This window comes from Aulonocara stuartgranti, assembly GCF_965226115.1.
Source record: "Aulonocara stuartgranti genome assembly, chromosome: 15".
In the NCBI taxonomy this organism is placed as follows: Eukaryota; Metazoa; Chordata; class Actinopteri; order Cichliformes; family Cichlidae; genus Aulonocara; species Aulonocara stuartgranti.
The window spans coordinates 22959710-22975366 of NC_138951.1; the positions used below are offsets into that span (position 1 = coordinate 22959710).

General features: G+C 40.0%; 2 protein-coding genes across 5 annotated transcripts; one reads left to right on the forward strand and one right to left on the reverse strand.

Moving 5' to 3' along the window:
- Positions 1–1863: 1863 nt before the first annotated feature.
- On the reverse strand, positions 1864–11316 carry pex3 (peroxisomal biogenesis factor 3). The gene is made up of 12 exons (XM_082505184.1): positions 11096–11316; positions 9606–9737; positions 9432–9513; positions 9166–9209; positions 8886–9007; positions 7906–7972; positions 7750–7804; positions 7419–7557; positions 7261–7331; positions 7045–7167; positions 5995–6091; positions 1864–4572 (listed from the first exon to the last, which is right to left on the reverse strand). The coding sequence occupies exons 1-12, from the start codon at positions 11166–11168 to the stop codon at positions 4489–4491; spliced, it is 1089 nt and encodes a 362-aa protein (XP_082361310.1). The 5' UTR covers positions 11169–11316; the 3' UTR covers positions 1864–4488.
- On the forward strand, positions 10547–15407 carry adat2 (adenosine deaminase tRNA specific 2). Of its 4 annotated transcripts, none has more exons than XM_082505187.1 (7): positions 10547–10576; positions 11960–12063; positions 13323–13427; positions 14472–14622; positions 14695–14801; positions 14994–15066; positions 15219–15407. In XM_082505187.1, exons 2-7 carry the CDS (start codon positions 11968–11970, stop codon positions 15245–15247), a joined length of 561 nt encoding a protein of 186 aa, XP_082361313.1. In that variant the 5' UTR covers positions 10547–10576; positions 11960–11967; the 3' UTR covers positions 15248–15407. The 4 variants fall into 4 exon arrangements, with proteins under 4 accessions (XP_082361313.1, XP_082361311.1, XP_082361314.1 ...); XM_082505185.1 differs by lacking the exon at positions 10547–10576 and adding an exon at positions 11797–11891; XM_082505186.1 differs by lacking the exon at positions 10547–10576 and adding an exon at positions 11844–11862.
- The last annotated feature ends 250 nt before the right edge of the window (positions 15408–15657 follow it).

The window sequence follows — 15657 nt, forward strand, 5'->3', positions numbered from 1 at the left end:
CATTACAGTTTTATTAAACTGGACGTGGCAGGAGGTCCCCTCTCAATCATCAACGCTTTCATTAGTGATGAATTATTAAAATGAGTTACTGAAACTTTCATGTGTCTTACATGTTGGCCGACGTGATTAGCTAGACAAAGGTATCTGTTATAACTGAATGCGAGTGCTGATCTACTTGGTAATGCTAGTTGTTTCCACACAAAGTCTACATAGTAACTGATCTCAGAACTGTGAAAGCAGAGACAGCAGCAGCTTGCCTAGCACGATAGTCTCCTATCAGTTTCCTGTCAAACACCAGAGGCTTATCCACACATGCACATGGACAAACAACCAGAAAAAGAAGACTGCCTCTCAACTTCAGAAGCTTCATTTATTTTTAATGGGATACAGACATGCCCATGGGAACGCCCACCTCTGTAATCAAGCGGAAATAATTTTGCTTGCAGAGACAATGGCCGACTGTGGCCACAAGATGGCAGTAATGACAAAGGTGGTAAATATGCAATAGCGAAGCTTTGCGATGATGCTTGAGATGAAACGAGAGAGATCGTTTTATTTTAATTGATGTTGATTTTTACTTCTCACTAGATAAGCACTGCTTGCTTTGATGGGAAGCCTCTTGTACCCTTGTCTAAATATTGTTGGCTTCCACCCAAAACAAAAGACTTGGCAGTGTGCTGGAGCATAGGCCTGGCTGTGTCAATCTTTTATGCTGTCTGTGCAAAACTCCAATATGGGAACAAAAAGTGGTCAGCTAGAGGAACGGCAAAAATCACTGGGTGATCAAGGTGGCAACACTTCTTATTAGACACTAGTTAGTGATGTTCCTTTCTGCTTTCTATGTGGAGTTTGCATGTTGCCCTTGTACCCGAATAGATTTACGCCAAACATGTCCATGTTAGGTTAACCAATTATTCTAAATTGACTATGGAGTAGATAACATGCTGTGTGACTCTAGATTAAAAATCGAATTCTAACCATAAAGTCACTTTGAGTGGTCGGTAAGACCAAATCAGTGCTACAAAATGTGGTCGATGAAGTCGATGGCACTGGTTCTAAATTGAGCACTAGTGGAAAAGGGTTTTAGTCTTGTGTTTTCCGTTTTGGTTGGAATAGTTGCACATTATAACCACACTGTGATTTTCCAAAACTCTAAAGCTTAACTGGAGCGTTTATGATGGGTTTGATATGTTCGAGGGCATGTGAGCTGTAATCTCTTCAACTTTCTCTGATCAGATTTAACCTTCAGGTCATAATAAACTGCATCAGATCTGCGAGTAAACTTACACTTCTATCAAACTAAATACAGACAACATTACATCAAGTCGGCAAATAGAAAAATTTAAACTCTGATGAAAAAGTTAATCCACAAACTACATCTGAATAATAATAATGACAATATTTAATCTGCTTTCTCTTTTTGTCTTAATTTTCAGTGTGACCAACTTTTTTCACATCATAATGCAAGTTCAGCCAGCCTTATCGTGGTTTGCAATGCAAGAAAGCAATGAGCTGGGCGTTTAATAGCACACACGAAGAGGCTGTCTCAATCTATCCATAAGACTACAGTGGAAACAAAATAATGTGACTGTGATTACAAAATGTTTTATTTCTATTTTAGGAAAATCTTTCCACTAAAGTAAGTAATTAAAAGATTATTTATTCCTTTCATACGTCACAAGAGTGACACAATTTTTAACAGCCACAATGATCATTTTCCAATACCAGCATTTTCCAACATGTGGGATCTTATCTGAGGATGATAAGAGCCCACAGTAGAGTGCCCCCTAGTGGCACAAAAACTCCATGACAATTTCCAGTTTGAACCTTTAAAAATACACAAAAGAAAGACAGTATATGAAATCACGTGTCATATGTATTATCTCTTTAATAAATTGATACAAACATACATTTCAGCTGTCATTCAGGACATTATGCTTCAAAAAGGCATAACATCTGTGATTAAATACAGAGTTTTACATTCTCACCCTGCTGCGTTTATTACGCAACTCGGGAACCAGGAACTAAGTTAGTCGGACTGTCACCTGATGTTTCCTCATCTTCTGAGAAGGAAACTAAGTGAAAAATCTGCCTTGACAAACAATTAGTGGAAAGTCAGACTCGACTATAAGGGATGACTTAGAAAACTTAGTCTGACTCGACTAAGTTTTTCTCCATTACAGCTGCAGGAGCATTTCAGGTCATCAAAAGTGATCCCCAACTTTGCTTAAATTAAGACTTTTAGGAGGAGAGATTTTTATGCAGCAGATATGAGAGTGAATACACCTGGCTGGATGTTGTAAATTCTTGCAATCAAAGCCAGATGAGACATAACATATCACACATCATATGAAAACTGTGATGGAGACAGAATTCAAAACTGAAATCTGGCACTGACTTCTCTGCGATCTCATTCCTCTCAGTGACTCATAGGGGCTCAAAGTGCAGTATTTATCACAGTTCTACCTACACGATCAGCTGATCAGGTGTGACTATTTCTTTTAAACTCTTTTGCACATGCACTTCTTCCTCCCCACAACCCGATGGCATCTCAGTGTCAGCTTCACATCTAAAAGCAAACAGTGGCTGCTCCTTTGTAAAACTGCAATCATACCAGCGCCTAACTAGTATTCATTTTAACAAGACTGCATACACGCTGCCATACTAACGGAAAGGCATATACAAGTGTGCATCCTTGTGAGTTGCTTGTGAGTTCGATTTCATAAAACAATTCATCTCACAAACTCAGTTTCTGATTTACCAGATGAATTTTTACTGTTTCAAAAATACAAAAGACGTTTCTTTCTCAGAGGACAGCCCAGGGGTAGGTACACCATCCAACATTCAAAGGTTGGGTTACACTTTTCTAGAAACAATGCAAACAACACACAAAGAGTGCAAAGGTTTGTCTGCCCTTGTTGCAAATGCACACACTGCTGCTCTTTCCATCACCGTGAGAGGTATGCACAAATAAAGCAGTGATATGCGCCCATGTCTCAGAAAAGGGCCTGATGTAGCATGTGTAGGCAGAGAGTGAAAATATGTAGCACAGCAGGACGACAGGAGAAAGATTGGGCTTTGAATAACAGTCCTGTTGTGTCTATACAGATGAGTCTAAAGCCAAGTGGTCAAATACATGAGCATAAGAAAAATGGGAAAGATTAGAAAGATTTTGCACCAAAAATAACATTAACTTGAAATTAATGAGAAAAATATCTGTGCCATTTAAATAAAATGATGCTGCATTTTCACAAAGACCAGAATATTATACCAATAACTTCAAAACAGGGGAAGCAACTTCATGTGAAGCTAAAAGTTGGAAATAAGCATATAAACAGTTGAAGAAGTGTGACACCTTCTGGACAACAAAGGAACTGCAGAAGTTAGAGTTAAAAGAGCCTCCAAAACAGATCTGTAGCATGAAAACAGATTAAAATTCAATGAAGTCTTTATGTAATTTATAGCTCCATATAAAAAAATAAAAATAAAAAAAAACAGTTAACTACACTGGGTGTTTCCAGGATGAAAGACAACGCCATTGGCATGTCTCAGCTATGCACACTGTCTCTTTCCGTAGCTATATACACTGGATTACAGCATTGGTGACATACGACTGTCACTCCCAGCCTGTCATGCTTCACACATATCCTGTTGTGGAGCGCCCCATTTCAACCCAAACCACCACGTCTTTTCCTAAGACCAGCCGAATGAATTTTAGTGCCCAAACTCAACCAGTAAATAGGAGTGAAAACATGTGAAAAAAGGTCCAAAGGTGACACAAACCACTGTGCACTGACTGATCAACCTGTGACCAGAGACCTCACGCCATCAGCACCCTTCAAACCTCCCAATGTTTGTAGAGCTCTAAAAATGGGTCATTTACTCTCATTCCATCACCATGTGACACTCCCAGAATGAAAACAAACATACAGATTTAACTATCCATGACATTTTCATTAGCTTCTTCATCCAAGTTTAAGTTGAAATATTCTGAAAACACCATCTGCTTCAGCAACCCCACAATAAAAAAATACTGATTAATAACAGAAATGTGTCCACACCTGACCTATCTTACAAACAGGCCACTACAGAAGTTTGAACAGAAAAAGAGAAACACACTGTAAACTCTTCTGATCTTCAAACACACAGCTGAGGTGCAGAGCAAACAAAAGCCACCTTACTGGGTTAAATGGGACTCCAGTTCCCAAGCAGCAATGGTCCTAAAGTTGACTGCAGGCTCTGCTCTGACTAAAGACTCAGTGGAGGTCTCATCTTCCTCCTCCCGTTTGGTAATTCATCACGGCGCTGAGCTTGAACACCCCTGCTGTCCTGCCGTGGCCACAAATCACGGAGTGAGAAGTTTGCGAGATGCTGAGGAGGAAAAGTGTCTCAGGAGGAGCTGACAATCCAGGACTTTAATAATCTCCACTCTTCTTCCTCTCGAATCCTCCCTCTGCTTCTCCTCCTCATCTCGTCCAATCCAGACAATTACTTCTGCAGCTCCTGCGGCGTGCTGAAGGTCTCGTAGACATTGGCTGCAAACTCCTTCACCTGGTCGTTCATCAGCAGCTCCTGCAGAGATCGCACAGATTTAAACATGTTTGATTAACATACAACCAAGTTTGTAAGAAAATAAAAGTGAAAATAAACAAATCTCTCAGTTAAACAATGCGATATGTTGTCTTTGTACAATTTTTTTATTAAGTAAAGGATATAAATGATTTGGTTTTATTTACATGTTACACAAATCCTAACTTTTTTGGAAATAAAAAAAATTTATATATACTCAGACAATCCTCTTAAATAATTTCAATCAAAATAAAGGTTTGATAAAGAGCCCAAACGTGCAGATGAATAAGAATAAAATAATCTAAGACTGTTTGAAACACATTAAAGAAAGTGAAACGGATCATGCAAGATTAAAGATTTCATAACCAATCTGACAGTGATTCTCTAGAACTCATTAACATGTGTATTCTCAAAGTCAAAGTCAAAGTCAAAGTCAACTTTATTTGTCGATTCTGCCACATGTACAGGACATACGGAGAATAGAAATTGCGTTACTCTTCACTCCCTAGATAAATAGCAAATGAACATTTAAATATATTTAAATATAAAAGTGATTAAAAAATGCAAGTAAAATAATTAAATAGTAAATAGTAATTAAATAATTAAAAAGTAAAAATTTAAATAAATACAATTTTACATATAACAAGAAAGCTATATAATATACAATATAATGGGTAAGTGACATTGAGTGTAAGCCAGGCAGAGTAGTGCAAATAGGCAAATAGTGCAAATGGAGATTTGGTAATGTACGGTAAGAGAAAGTGTACAACAAAGTCTTATGAGGTAATGGCAGTCCAATGCTCCACAAAGTGACTGGTAACTGGTGCAGGCCAGTGAGTGAGTCAGAGAGTGTGTGTGTTTGTGTGTGTGTGACAGAGTTCAGTGAGACCGTGGAGGAGAGAGGGGAGAGGGGGCAGAATCGGGAGGGAGTTAAGCTTCCTGACAGCCTGATGGATGAAGCTGTCCTTCAGCCTGCTGGTCCTGGCCTGGAGACTCCGCAGTCTCCTCCCCGACGGCAGCAGCTTGAAGAAGCTTTGCATTGGGTGTGTGGGATCAGCCGCTATGCAAAGGGCTTTTTTAGTGAGACGGGTGCTGTAAATGTCCTGGAGGGAGGGGAGAGAGACACCAATGATCCTCTCTGCAGCTCTCACTATGCGTTGGAGGGTTCTATGACAGGACGCATTGCACGCATTGCACGCATTCTGAAATGAGAGCTGCACCTGTCAGCAGATTGGAACATGTTTGAACATTACGCTCCCAACAGTAAAGAAAATCAAAAAGCAAACGGTGTGGACAATGACCGATTGACAGATAACTAACAGCCACAGCAGCTGCCTGTTCCAACTGTTTCACCCTGAATCTGGCTGTTTGCCATACTGCACATCACTCTGATAGTTCACTCCACCGTCTGGTGTTCGATGTTACCTGAACAAAGTGACTGGGGGTCTCACTGCAGATGGTGTTGATCTGACCGTTGATGATGGGGATGATCTTTGCCAGCGGCAGACTGACTGCAGACAGACTGAACACACAAACACAGAAAAAGACAGCAAAGTTAAGGTAATGCCCACTTCATGCTAATGTTTGCTGGGAAATAACAAGGACAAAAAAAACCCCCACCCACCTCATAACACTTAATATGTGTATAAGGAGTGTGTTTTACATTACATTACACATGGCCGGTATTTATGTTCAGACAAAACCGAGGAGTGATCACGACCTAAACAGAATCATATCTAACAACCCCAAACAACCGAAGCACATTAGATGTTAATGTAGTCCTCCTGAACAGGTAGGACTATATTAATGTCCATTTTGGAATTCCAAAAGGAAAAGCTTAAAAAGAACTACCGAAGTACACGTCTGAGACCTGACTTGAATGTTAAAATCTTCTAAATCATTTGTGCATTTTCAGTTTCAGCTTGTGAAACTGGCTCTCTGGTTACCTGTCTAAATCACTGCGTCAACCCATACTTAATATATGCCCTGGTGAGGAGCTGGTTATGCTCAGAGGTTTAGTTTAAAATCGCCAGGAGGGCCCACATTTTCTTATTCTTATACTCGCAGCACATTTTAAATGCAATATCGATTCTCTGCTGGAGGGACATTCACAGGAATGAAATTGTATAAATGTCTTAATATTTGATGGTAATCTGCTGCTTGGTCTGTTTAACACTGCTGGAACTGCAGCTGCTCGAATGCAGGACACATAGGGATTATTTTGTGTGGAAGAATATGAAGTGCCCCGTTTTATGTGAGCAGAATGAAGCAGTTGTCAAGCCAACGAAGCCAAAGAAAGCCCGGCGTTATTGAAATTTGTTCATAGTGTAACCCTCAGGTCACCAAACTCCAGTGACAGAATAATAATATCTCCAGCTGCTATCACATATGTAGGGATTTAATAAGATTTCTCCATGTTTCAAATGCAAATGATAGCAGTAAAACAAATAAATAAAACAGGTGTCTATGGCTTACCTATCAGGTGCACAGCTGGGGGCAGAGTCACTTGGAGGCGGGCGGAAGAACTCGGCCAGGTTGTCACAGAGACGGGAGAAACCTCGGTTCAGACAGACTTTGAGGACAGTGGTGAAGTCTGGACTGAAGTCAGACACAAAAAGCAGAAATTCACCTTTCACAGGAGCACAAACACAATCTTGTTAAAGCATACCTACAGACAGGTGTGTCATTTACCTATCCAGCATGTCTCTAGTCTCGTTAAGCAGCTTTATGGTCATAATGTCATTCTCTGTGAGCCCGCACGCCTACAGGAGCAGAAGAAAAGAGATCTGTAAGACTCTGTAATGGGGTTTTCCCGTGAACGGCAGTGTAAATCTGCTTTGAGCAGTCACCTGATCGGCCAGCACGTTCTCGTCATCTGCAAGCAGGTACCAGGACAGAGACCGCCTCGAGCTGGCCTCCACCTCCGCTCTGATCCAGTTCAGCTGCTGCTCCAGCTCCAGCAGAGACCAGGTCTCCTTCAGAGACACGCTGGAGATGAGAAATAAACCACGTTGATGTTTTGATGATTGATTTTTTTAATTTAAAAGATGCACAACAAAGATCAATACAAAGAATTTGTTCCACATTGTTTTTACCAGCCTAAGCTACGTTGTTAATAACTTGTTCTGTTGCTTTATAGATCACTGATGGATAATGAAGAGAATAATTGTTGCAGATCACCTTCCCAGTGAGCTCTGTACCGCCTTCTTCACTACCGTTATCAGCTCTGCCAAACCTAGTGTGAGACAGAGACAAAAGTCTGTTACTACAAGAGTCCTGCACTGACAGATGGAAACAAGGATTTTACAGGTTTATGCTTTTGTGTCAGTGCTATACCGTCTCCCAGTAGGTGCTGGATACTTGACAAGTACTGCTGCTGGACGTCTGGGGGGGCAAGAGGGGTCTGCAAGCAGACACACAACACAGACACACTCCTGAATAATATTCACCTCAGCTTTAAACAGGCAGAGATTTTTTGAGCCAATCTAAGCTTATTTTAATCAACAGGTCATTAATTAAATCTTTAACGTATTCTCTTCTATGTTATTCAGTTCAGGCAAAAAGCACTGCTGTGCTGCTCTCTTTAATCACAGCCATGTGTTACACTGCACCGAAAAGCTTCACCAGTTTTACTGGGGAATCAAATTAACCTGTTAACATGTTCGTCAGGGAAACCTTGGGTCCTGGCATATGTGGATATCGATTCAAACATTTTCACACAAACCTTAGATAATCTTTCATTTTACAACAGGAAACAGGTTTCTGGTGCAGGAGTCAGTACACAGGATGAGTATTTCCTAGCTGTGGGTACACCAAAATATTACCCGTCTTACTCTCAGACTGACACAAATCAGCATAACTGGACACAAACTGGGAACTAGCAGGTCAGAAATGGGCATTCTCACATTCTCATATCACTGACAGATGTGGGAAATATTTTCTGACATGTACCACCCACCCAAACAATGTCCACCCTGCCAGTGGACATGTATGGAGCATGACAAAGAACCCAAGGCTTTGCCCTGGGCTCCAAACTCTCCAACAGACAAACCACCCCACAATTCATCACCTCAGTGTGGCAGAAACTGCAGGACAGCCCGAGAGGTTCACAACAGGTCAGGGCTTTTTTGGGGAAACCAGGTAATGTTTAAAAGGTGTATTTTTTATGATCATGGATAAATATTATCAGACCGATATTTAACCTGTCTAATATGTATCTCTCTTTCCAAACAGTTTCCAAAACTCCTGACACAGTGAGCTGCAGCTGATCATTTTACACACAGTCAATCAGTTCTAGGAGTCACTGTGCTCCTCACCGTTGTGCTCTTTCCCACTGAGTTATCCAGGTACAGGTATCCTCCAATGATGTTCAGCTGGACTCTCAGTAAAACCACCAGCATACAGGTGCTGTACACCGCCACAACTGTGCGTGTAAAACCTGAACGGAACGACAAGTTCTGTTATCATATTTTAAGTTTTCTTGTGTTTGTTTTTAAATCCAATAAGTCAATTATTATTTATTATTATTAGATTATTTAGAGGCATTTAGATTTTACTCAGATACACTCAGGGACATCTGAACTGAAAAACACTTACTGATGATCTTTAAATCTTCCCAGATCTCCAGTTTATTAGCCGGTCTGTAAAGTAGATGTGAATGAGGGAAATGGTTGTCAGCCACTGTACACATTTATTTCACTACATGAACTTGTGCTAATTTCAAAATTTAATGTTTTCCTCAAGAATAAAATCAACAACTGCAATAATCAGCATAAAATAACGAACAAAAGAAAAATGTAGCCTTAAACAATAAACTTGTGTACTACTACTGTTTGACCAAGTTAAAGAAGCTTTTTCCTCACTTGGACTTGAGTAGTGTTGTGAGACTTTCTGAGTTGAGTTGCGTGACGATGGCTTCTTTGAGCGCTGGGAGCATGGACAGCACTGCAACACATTTAAAACTTTCACTGTAGTGTTGGTCCTCACCTTTTTCTGTCAACTGTTAGTCATAACCAGGTCAAGTGTAAAATAATTACCAGTCATGTTGCAGGTCCTCTGGTTGCTCTCGAAGTGGAACTGTCTTCTGGCCTGAGCAATGTACTCTGTAGCCTCCCTCTCTTGGATCTCACTGAACTTCTTCTGGGCATATTTACCTAGAAGGTATACGCCTGAGGAGGGACGCAGAGAGCACAATGAGGTCACATCAAATGCAGAAAACTATCCTTGGCTTTGGTACGATGCAAAAGCTAACCAGGATTTGCCCTGCAGATATTTATGACATGGAATAATACCAGAGGGCTGTACTTTAAGTAGCAGATTTACAGACTTGTGACAAATTAAAGGTGTTGAATCACTGTGTAAAATGTAACAGCTGAAATGAGACTTGAAATGGATTCTCCAAGTTTCTCCAGTGCAAGGATAAACACTGTTTTTCAAAAGTATATTCCCTAAACCTAACCATCCAATAATTGTAACTGTGAAAACATTATGGTGCAAATTACATAGGACGAGCCATTGGGACTTCATTAAATCACCTTTAGCACCTTTATGGGGAAAGAATTTTAATTGGTGGGTCACAGGTTGACTGGCTACAGTGGCGTAAGGCAGGCATCCTCTATGTATCACATTTATTTGATCGCAGAACCAAACATTTCCTGAGCTTCGATCAGATTGTTAAGCTATATAATTTGCAGTGCAATCAATTCTGGAGATATGTCCAAATGCGCAGTTCTTTATCAAAATGGCTGGAAAGCCCCATGAGTTGTCCTGCAGGCAGCCCTGTGGAAGCACTGCTTTCAAGATCACCCTTTAGTAAAGGTATTACCTCTAAGATGTACCATTTACTGCAAGATCAGTTAGCTGACCCTCTTTCCAAAGTTAAAAGTTGTTGGGCCCAAGATCCCCCCCACCCCCATATTTACCACTCAGTTTTAAACCAGTAAAGTCAAATAGCCACCGGATCCCACTTACAAATGTGTGCAGATGCTATAGCTTATCAATTAATATGGTAAGTGACACTGAATTTTCCATAATGCCACGTGAGATAAAAGGCCAGCAGTTATGTGGAGGTCAGCGTACACTTACTTAATTTTAAACACGAATAATGAACAGCTACACCAAACTTCATTCATTTGTTGGCTATTTAAAGAGCCCCAAATAAAATACACAGTAAGAACTCCAATGAATAGTATTTAACTTAGTAATCAACTACCACATAAAGCAGTGTTAATTTCGGTGAAACTAACTGGTTTCCTAAAAAGGTCTTTTCAATGCAAACACACCTTGTGGGTTGTTAAAAAAAAACAGGGTAGTTTCACTAAATATTCTGCGGCACGATGGAGAAAACAAATTCCGAATAAACCAAATACCATTCTTTCTTTATGCTTTTGAAATATGGGTTAGCGTGCATTTCTTCCGTCTTTATTTTACAGGGGGATAAAAAGCCCAGTCTAAAGGCTGTTCTGCGGAGTCTGGCGTGTTGCTGCAGTCTTGCATTAGCACGGCGGCTAACAGGAACATGACTTACCTCCAATTAGAGCTCCGGTGAAAATAAATTTCTTTTTATGGCGTTTTATAAAATTCCACGCAGACGAAAACATCCTCGGACAGAGAGAGGGCCACCAACTAAAACAACAAAAACTCTATTTCTAAATTCTTTCTTACTATTTTACGGACATGTTTCGGATAGCAGCTTGCTAACTCTCAAAAGTGCCAAAGTACTTTGGTCATGGTAACTATTGTAATGACTTCCGGTTATTTATGTCAAAATAAAACCACAAGTCGAACTACAGTAGTCATAAAGTGACTTTGTGTCTGCAACAAGGCTCCTGGAAACATTCTTATTTATTTAGGCAAGGAAAAAACACTTAATATTTTTAAATGCTTTTAAAATATACAATACAATGCAATATACCAATGCACATACAAGCTTTGCAAAACTGATACACAAATTTTAAAATAAAATATTTCAAAATTTGACGAAAACAAAAAATGAATATCTAATATATAGATAGTTTTGGGACACTAGTTTGTCACCATCGTCAGACTGGTCTCTGAAGTAAAACACAATAGATTTTTTTTAATCTTATAAGCGAATCGTATCGAGCCCTAAAAATTTAGTTTCTCCCTGTATAAACTAAAAAAAATTTGTTCTTTTATTTTTGGGGGTAAAATCGATAACATCCGGTTTAGATCCCTCCACAATAGTCATCAACTTGACGTCATTAGACCAGAACGAGCGTGGAGCGCAGGTGCAGCGAGTGGTCCGTCCAATATTATCTTCCCCCCACCGGTGTGAGTTCGTTACATCGGCGTGGCTACGGGTAAAACAGGAATTAAAAATTAGCAGGTGTATTATATGCAGCTTTTTTATATTGAGTTTTGGTCACAGCAGTTGAAATGGGAACAGAGGAGGGTAGTAAAGAAGAGTCTGTGGAGCTGTTCTGTCCGAGTGAAGAGGAAATTGAGAGGTGGATGGCCAGAGCTTTTGACATGGTGAGCTCGTGTTTTTAATCTCTCCGTTAACTCTTCAGCCGAGTCACGGCGACTTTGTTTGTTTTGTAAAATTTGCAGTTTTAAAGTAATTATTTAATTTTCATTTAAACTACTCGGTATGTGAACTACGAAGTTTCTATTTTTTTATTTGCCTTATTGTATTGATTGAGGTATTGGTTATTTTTCTAGATAATTTTATATAGTAATGCTACTTAGATGTCTTTATTTGTATTTCAGTTTTTCTGTTATAGCCCTCTGATGCCCTTTTTCTGCTGTTTATCCAGGCTCTGATCATGTTTAGGGATTAAGTAGTGATATTATATACAGCTGGAAAAAAGTTTCTTTATAATAGTAAATAATAAATAATGTAAACATTTGTCAGATGTGGTCACACAGGTGTCTCCGTGAACCTCGTGGATGTTTGTAGATAGCACTGTGATCTGTAGTAAACAGGTGGAAGAGAGTGTAATGAAAATCAGAGAAAATCTGTGTGTGAATGAGAACGAGATAGGTGTAATAGTCAAGGTAGACGAGTATAAATACCTGAGGTCAACCATCCCAAGCAACAGACAGTGCACAAGAGAGATGAAGAAGAGAGTACAACCAGGATGGAGCAGGTGGAGACGAGTGTCAGGGGTGATTGTTGACAGAAGGTCAGCAGCAAGAGTAAAAGTGAAGGTGATGGTAGTGAGACCTGCTGTGATGGTTTGGAGATGTGGCACTGAGAAAAATACAGGAGGCCGAGCTGAAGATGCTCAGATTTTCAGTTGCAGTGAGCAGGATGCACAAGATTAGAAATCAGAGGGAAAGCTTAAGTATTTGGAGATAAAGAGGCAAGGCTGAGTTGGTTTGGACATGTGCAGAACATTTACTGGATAAAGGGTGTTGAATGCAGAGTTGCCAGGCAAGGCCACAGAGGAGGTTCATGGATGTAGTGAAAGAAGGGTTAGTATGGCAGAGGAGGATGATAGAGATGGCAGGAGGCAGATGATCCACTATTATAATCCCTAAATCCTTAATAATTAGTGTATAATGTTAAAAAATAATTTCATGTGCCTCCTTTATGATATTAAGAAATGTCTAAAAGTTTAATCTAGAGAACCCTAAAGACACCACGCTCTCAAAGCTGTGAGCTGCAGCCAGAGATCTGTGCACAGGTGTATTGGGGATTTTTCTCTTCTGAAGTTCTTCTTAACACTAACCAATTTTCCATCTTTAGTTGCTTCCTGTTAACTGCCTTTTTAAATGTGTTGCTGCAGGCGAAAGAAGCTCTGGAGAATGGAGAGGTGCCTGTCGGATGTCTCATGGTCTACAAAGACGAAGTTGTGGGGAAGGGAAGGAATGAAGTCAATGAGACTAAAAATGTAGGCAAAGTGTACAGCACAGTTATTTGTCTCTGCAAATGGAGATGTATGTATGAGTGGTCTTCTTTCAAAACTCATAAGTCAACAACTAAGACAAAGCAAAATGAATAAATTATAGAACTGATACATTAACTATTGGTGAGGAGAAGAAGAAATAATATATTGGTATATTAAAATGTAACAAGTTCAATAGTTTGAACAATTATCTGTTCAAACTATTGAACAAACAGGTCCCAGAGGGTCTGGGTTGATGGTCTCTGTACAGTAATCCCCCACTGTGTAGTTTGCTTTGACCGACCTAATTAGTTTCTGTAATCTGCGAGTGTCAGATCAATCACTGATCAATATTTGTCCTTAAGTAAGCCGGTGACTCTGCAATAGTGAGTCCTCTGCGGCGTGTGGAGTGAGAGCCCATAACTGAGAAAATCCTTTCATGGTGTGAACAGTTTTCCTTCCAAGTAAATGTGGCTCAAACTAAGGAAAAGTCCCCGCTGTCCCTGCATCATGTCTGATGAAAGATGAGCAAAAGGGAAAACACTTTGCTCCTTTTATTTGGTTGCTTGGGTCATTTTTGTCTTAAAGTCTGAATAGCATTATTTTTAAAGTCCATACAGGTACAGGAAATCCTTTCAGCTTTACATTTGAGTGCAAAGAGAGATGGTATCAAAAAGTGTTTTTACTGCTGAAGAAATTCAGAGTTAAAGCGTCACCTTATCTGGACCGAAGTGCAAAAAGTTCCCACCTGACCTCCACAGAATCAGCTGTGCTTTTTTGTTTAATGATTTCAGCCCATCTCATTAAATTACAAAGAGTCTTTTGTAAGTTTTGAAAGTTTCAGGGCTGAACCTCTGTTTAAAAACTGCAACCAAATCAATTTAAAGCCACTCTAAGGGTCACACTCGCCATTGGCTTTTGAGCATCAGTATGATGGGATATATCAGAGTTTCAATCAGCTGTTTAATGAAGTAGAGGAACAAATACCTGAGCGTCAACACGATACCTGAGGTTTGCATACGTTTCTTTGTGCGTGGTGGTTTTTTTCAGGCCACTCGGCACGCTGAGATGGTCGCTCTGGATCAGGTCCTGGACTGGTGTTGGCAAAGCAGCTTGGACGTGAAGAGCGTGTGCGAGCGGATAACGCTGTACGTCACCGTGGAGCCATGCATAATGTGTGCTGCAGCGCTGCGCCTCCTCAGTATCCTCGCCTCACCTCTCTGCTAGTGTGTGTGTGTTGGGATTCAGTTGTTGTTCCTTTACCAGCTGTCAGACATCCCCGTGATCGTGTATGGCTGCAGGAACGAGCGTTTCGGAGGCTGCGGCTCAGTCCTGGATGTCTCCTCTGCAGACCTGCCTCACACTGGGACCCAGTTCAAGGTCAGTGTTTGCTCCTGATGTCTTTCTGGATTCCGCCTGCATGTTTGTGGAGTAGTTTGTGCTTCCTGCAGCTGAGTTCAGAAATCTTTAGGCAAGCAGATCAGCTCCTTTTCTGAATGGGATGTTCAAGAGTTACATGAATGTAAAGTCCTTGTGTGGTGCAGTGTGTATTATATGTGTGTGTGTGTTCAGTGTATTTCAGGTCACAGAGCAGAGGAAGCCGTAGACATGCTGAAGACTTTCTACAAACAGCAGAATCCAAATGGTGAAAAACAAAACCACTCTGCATGTCTTTTTTTTCTCCTCCTCATGCTCCATTATCAAAATGTTTTATATTTCATACTTTACTGTTGCTTTTTTTACACTATTATTCCTTCTCTTCTTTTCTCACAGTGTTAAACTTTCTGTCTGTTTCAGCCCCCAAACCCAAAACAAGGAAGGCGTGATCTCCAAGAAACATCCTATTACAAGGATTTTTTTATAATATTATTAATTAAATTATATTTTACATACATTTTTGTCTATTGCTTTTTTTTTTTACTATTTGTCTAACCTTTTCTTTACCTATTAATATGACCTTAATAAAGGACATCTTATTTACAGTTAGTATTTAGCATTAGTGTTTCTGTTCATGCAGACTGCCACCAGAGGGCGCTATAGACCAGCGGTCTTCCTGTCACTGAACCTCCACATAGAAGAAATAAAACTATAGTCTTTGGACTAATAAATACTATATTTAAAAGAAATTTATGATATTTTCCAAAAGTAAAGGCTCAAGAATGTCAATAAGAAATAATTTTTAGGAAAGAGGAGGCAAATCTTCACTGGATGTTGTGTGGGTGAACTTTACACGCTC

Excerpts from the sequence above, each read along its gene's own strand:
- adat2 (XM_082505187.1), top strand. The coding sequence starts at position 11,968 with ATGGGAACAGAGGAGGGTAGTAAAGAAGAGTCTGTGGAGCTGTTCTGT. Across the intron at positions 13,428-14,471 it reads AAGTCAATGAGACTAAAAAT|GCCACTCGGCACGCTGAGAT; the intron begins GTAGGCAAAGTG and ends GGTTTTTTTCAG. Across the intron at positions 15,067-15,218 it reads CAAACAGCAGAATCCAAATG|CCCCCAAACCCAAAACAAGG; the intron begins GTGAAAAACAAA and ends TGTCTGTTTCAG.
- pex3 (XM_082505184.1), bottom strand. The coding sequence starts at position 11,168 with ATGTTTTCGTCTGCGTGGAATTTTATAAAACGCCATAAAAAGAAATTT. Across the intron at positions 7,805-7,905 it reads CCAGCACCTACTGGGAGACG|GTTTGGCAGAGCTGATAACG; the intron begins GTATAGCACTGA and ends GTCTCACACTAG. Across the intron at positions 7,558-7,749 it reads GTACAGAGCTCACTGGGAAG|CGTGTCTCTGAAGGAGACCT; the intron begins GTGATCTGCAAC and ends TCTCATCTCCAG.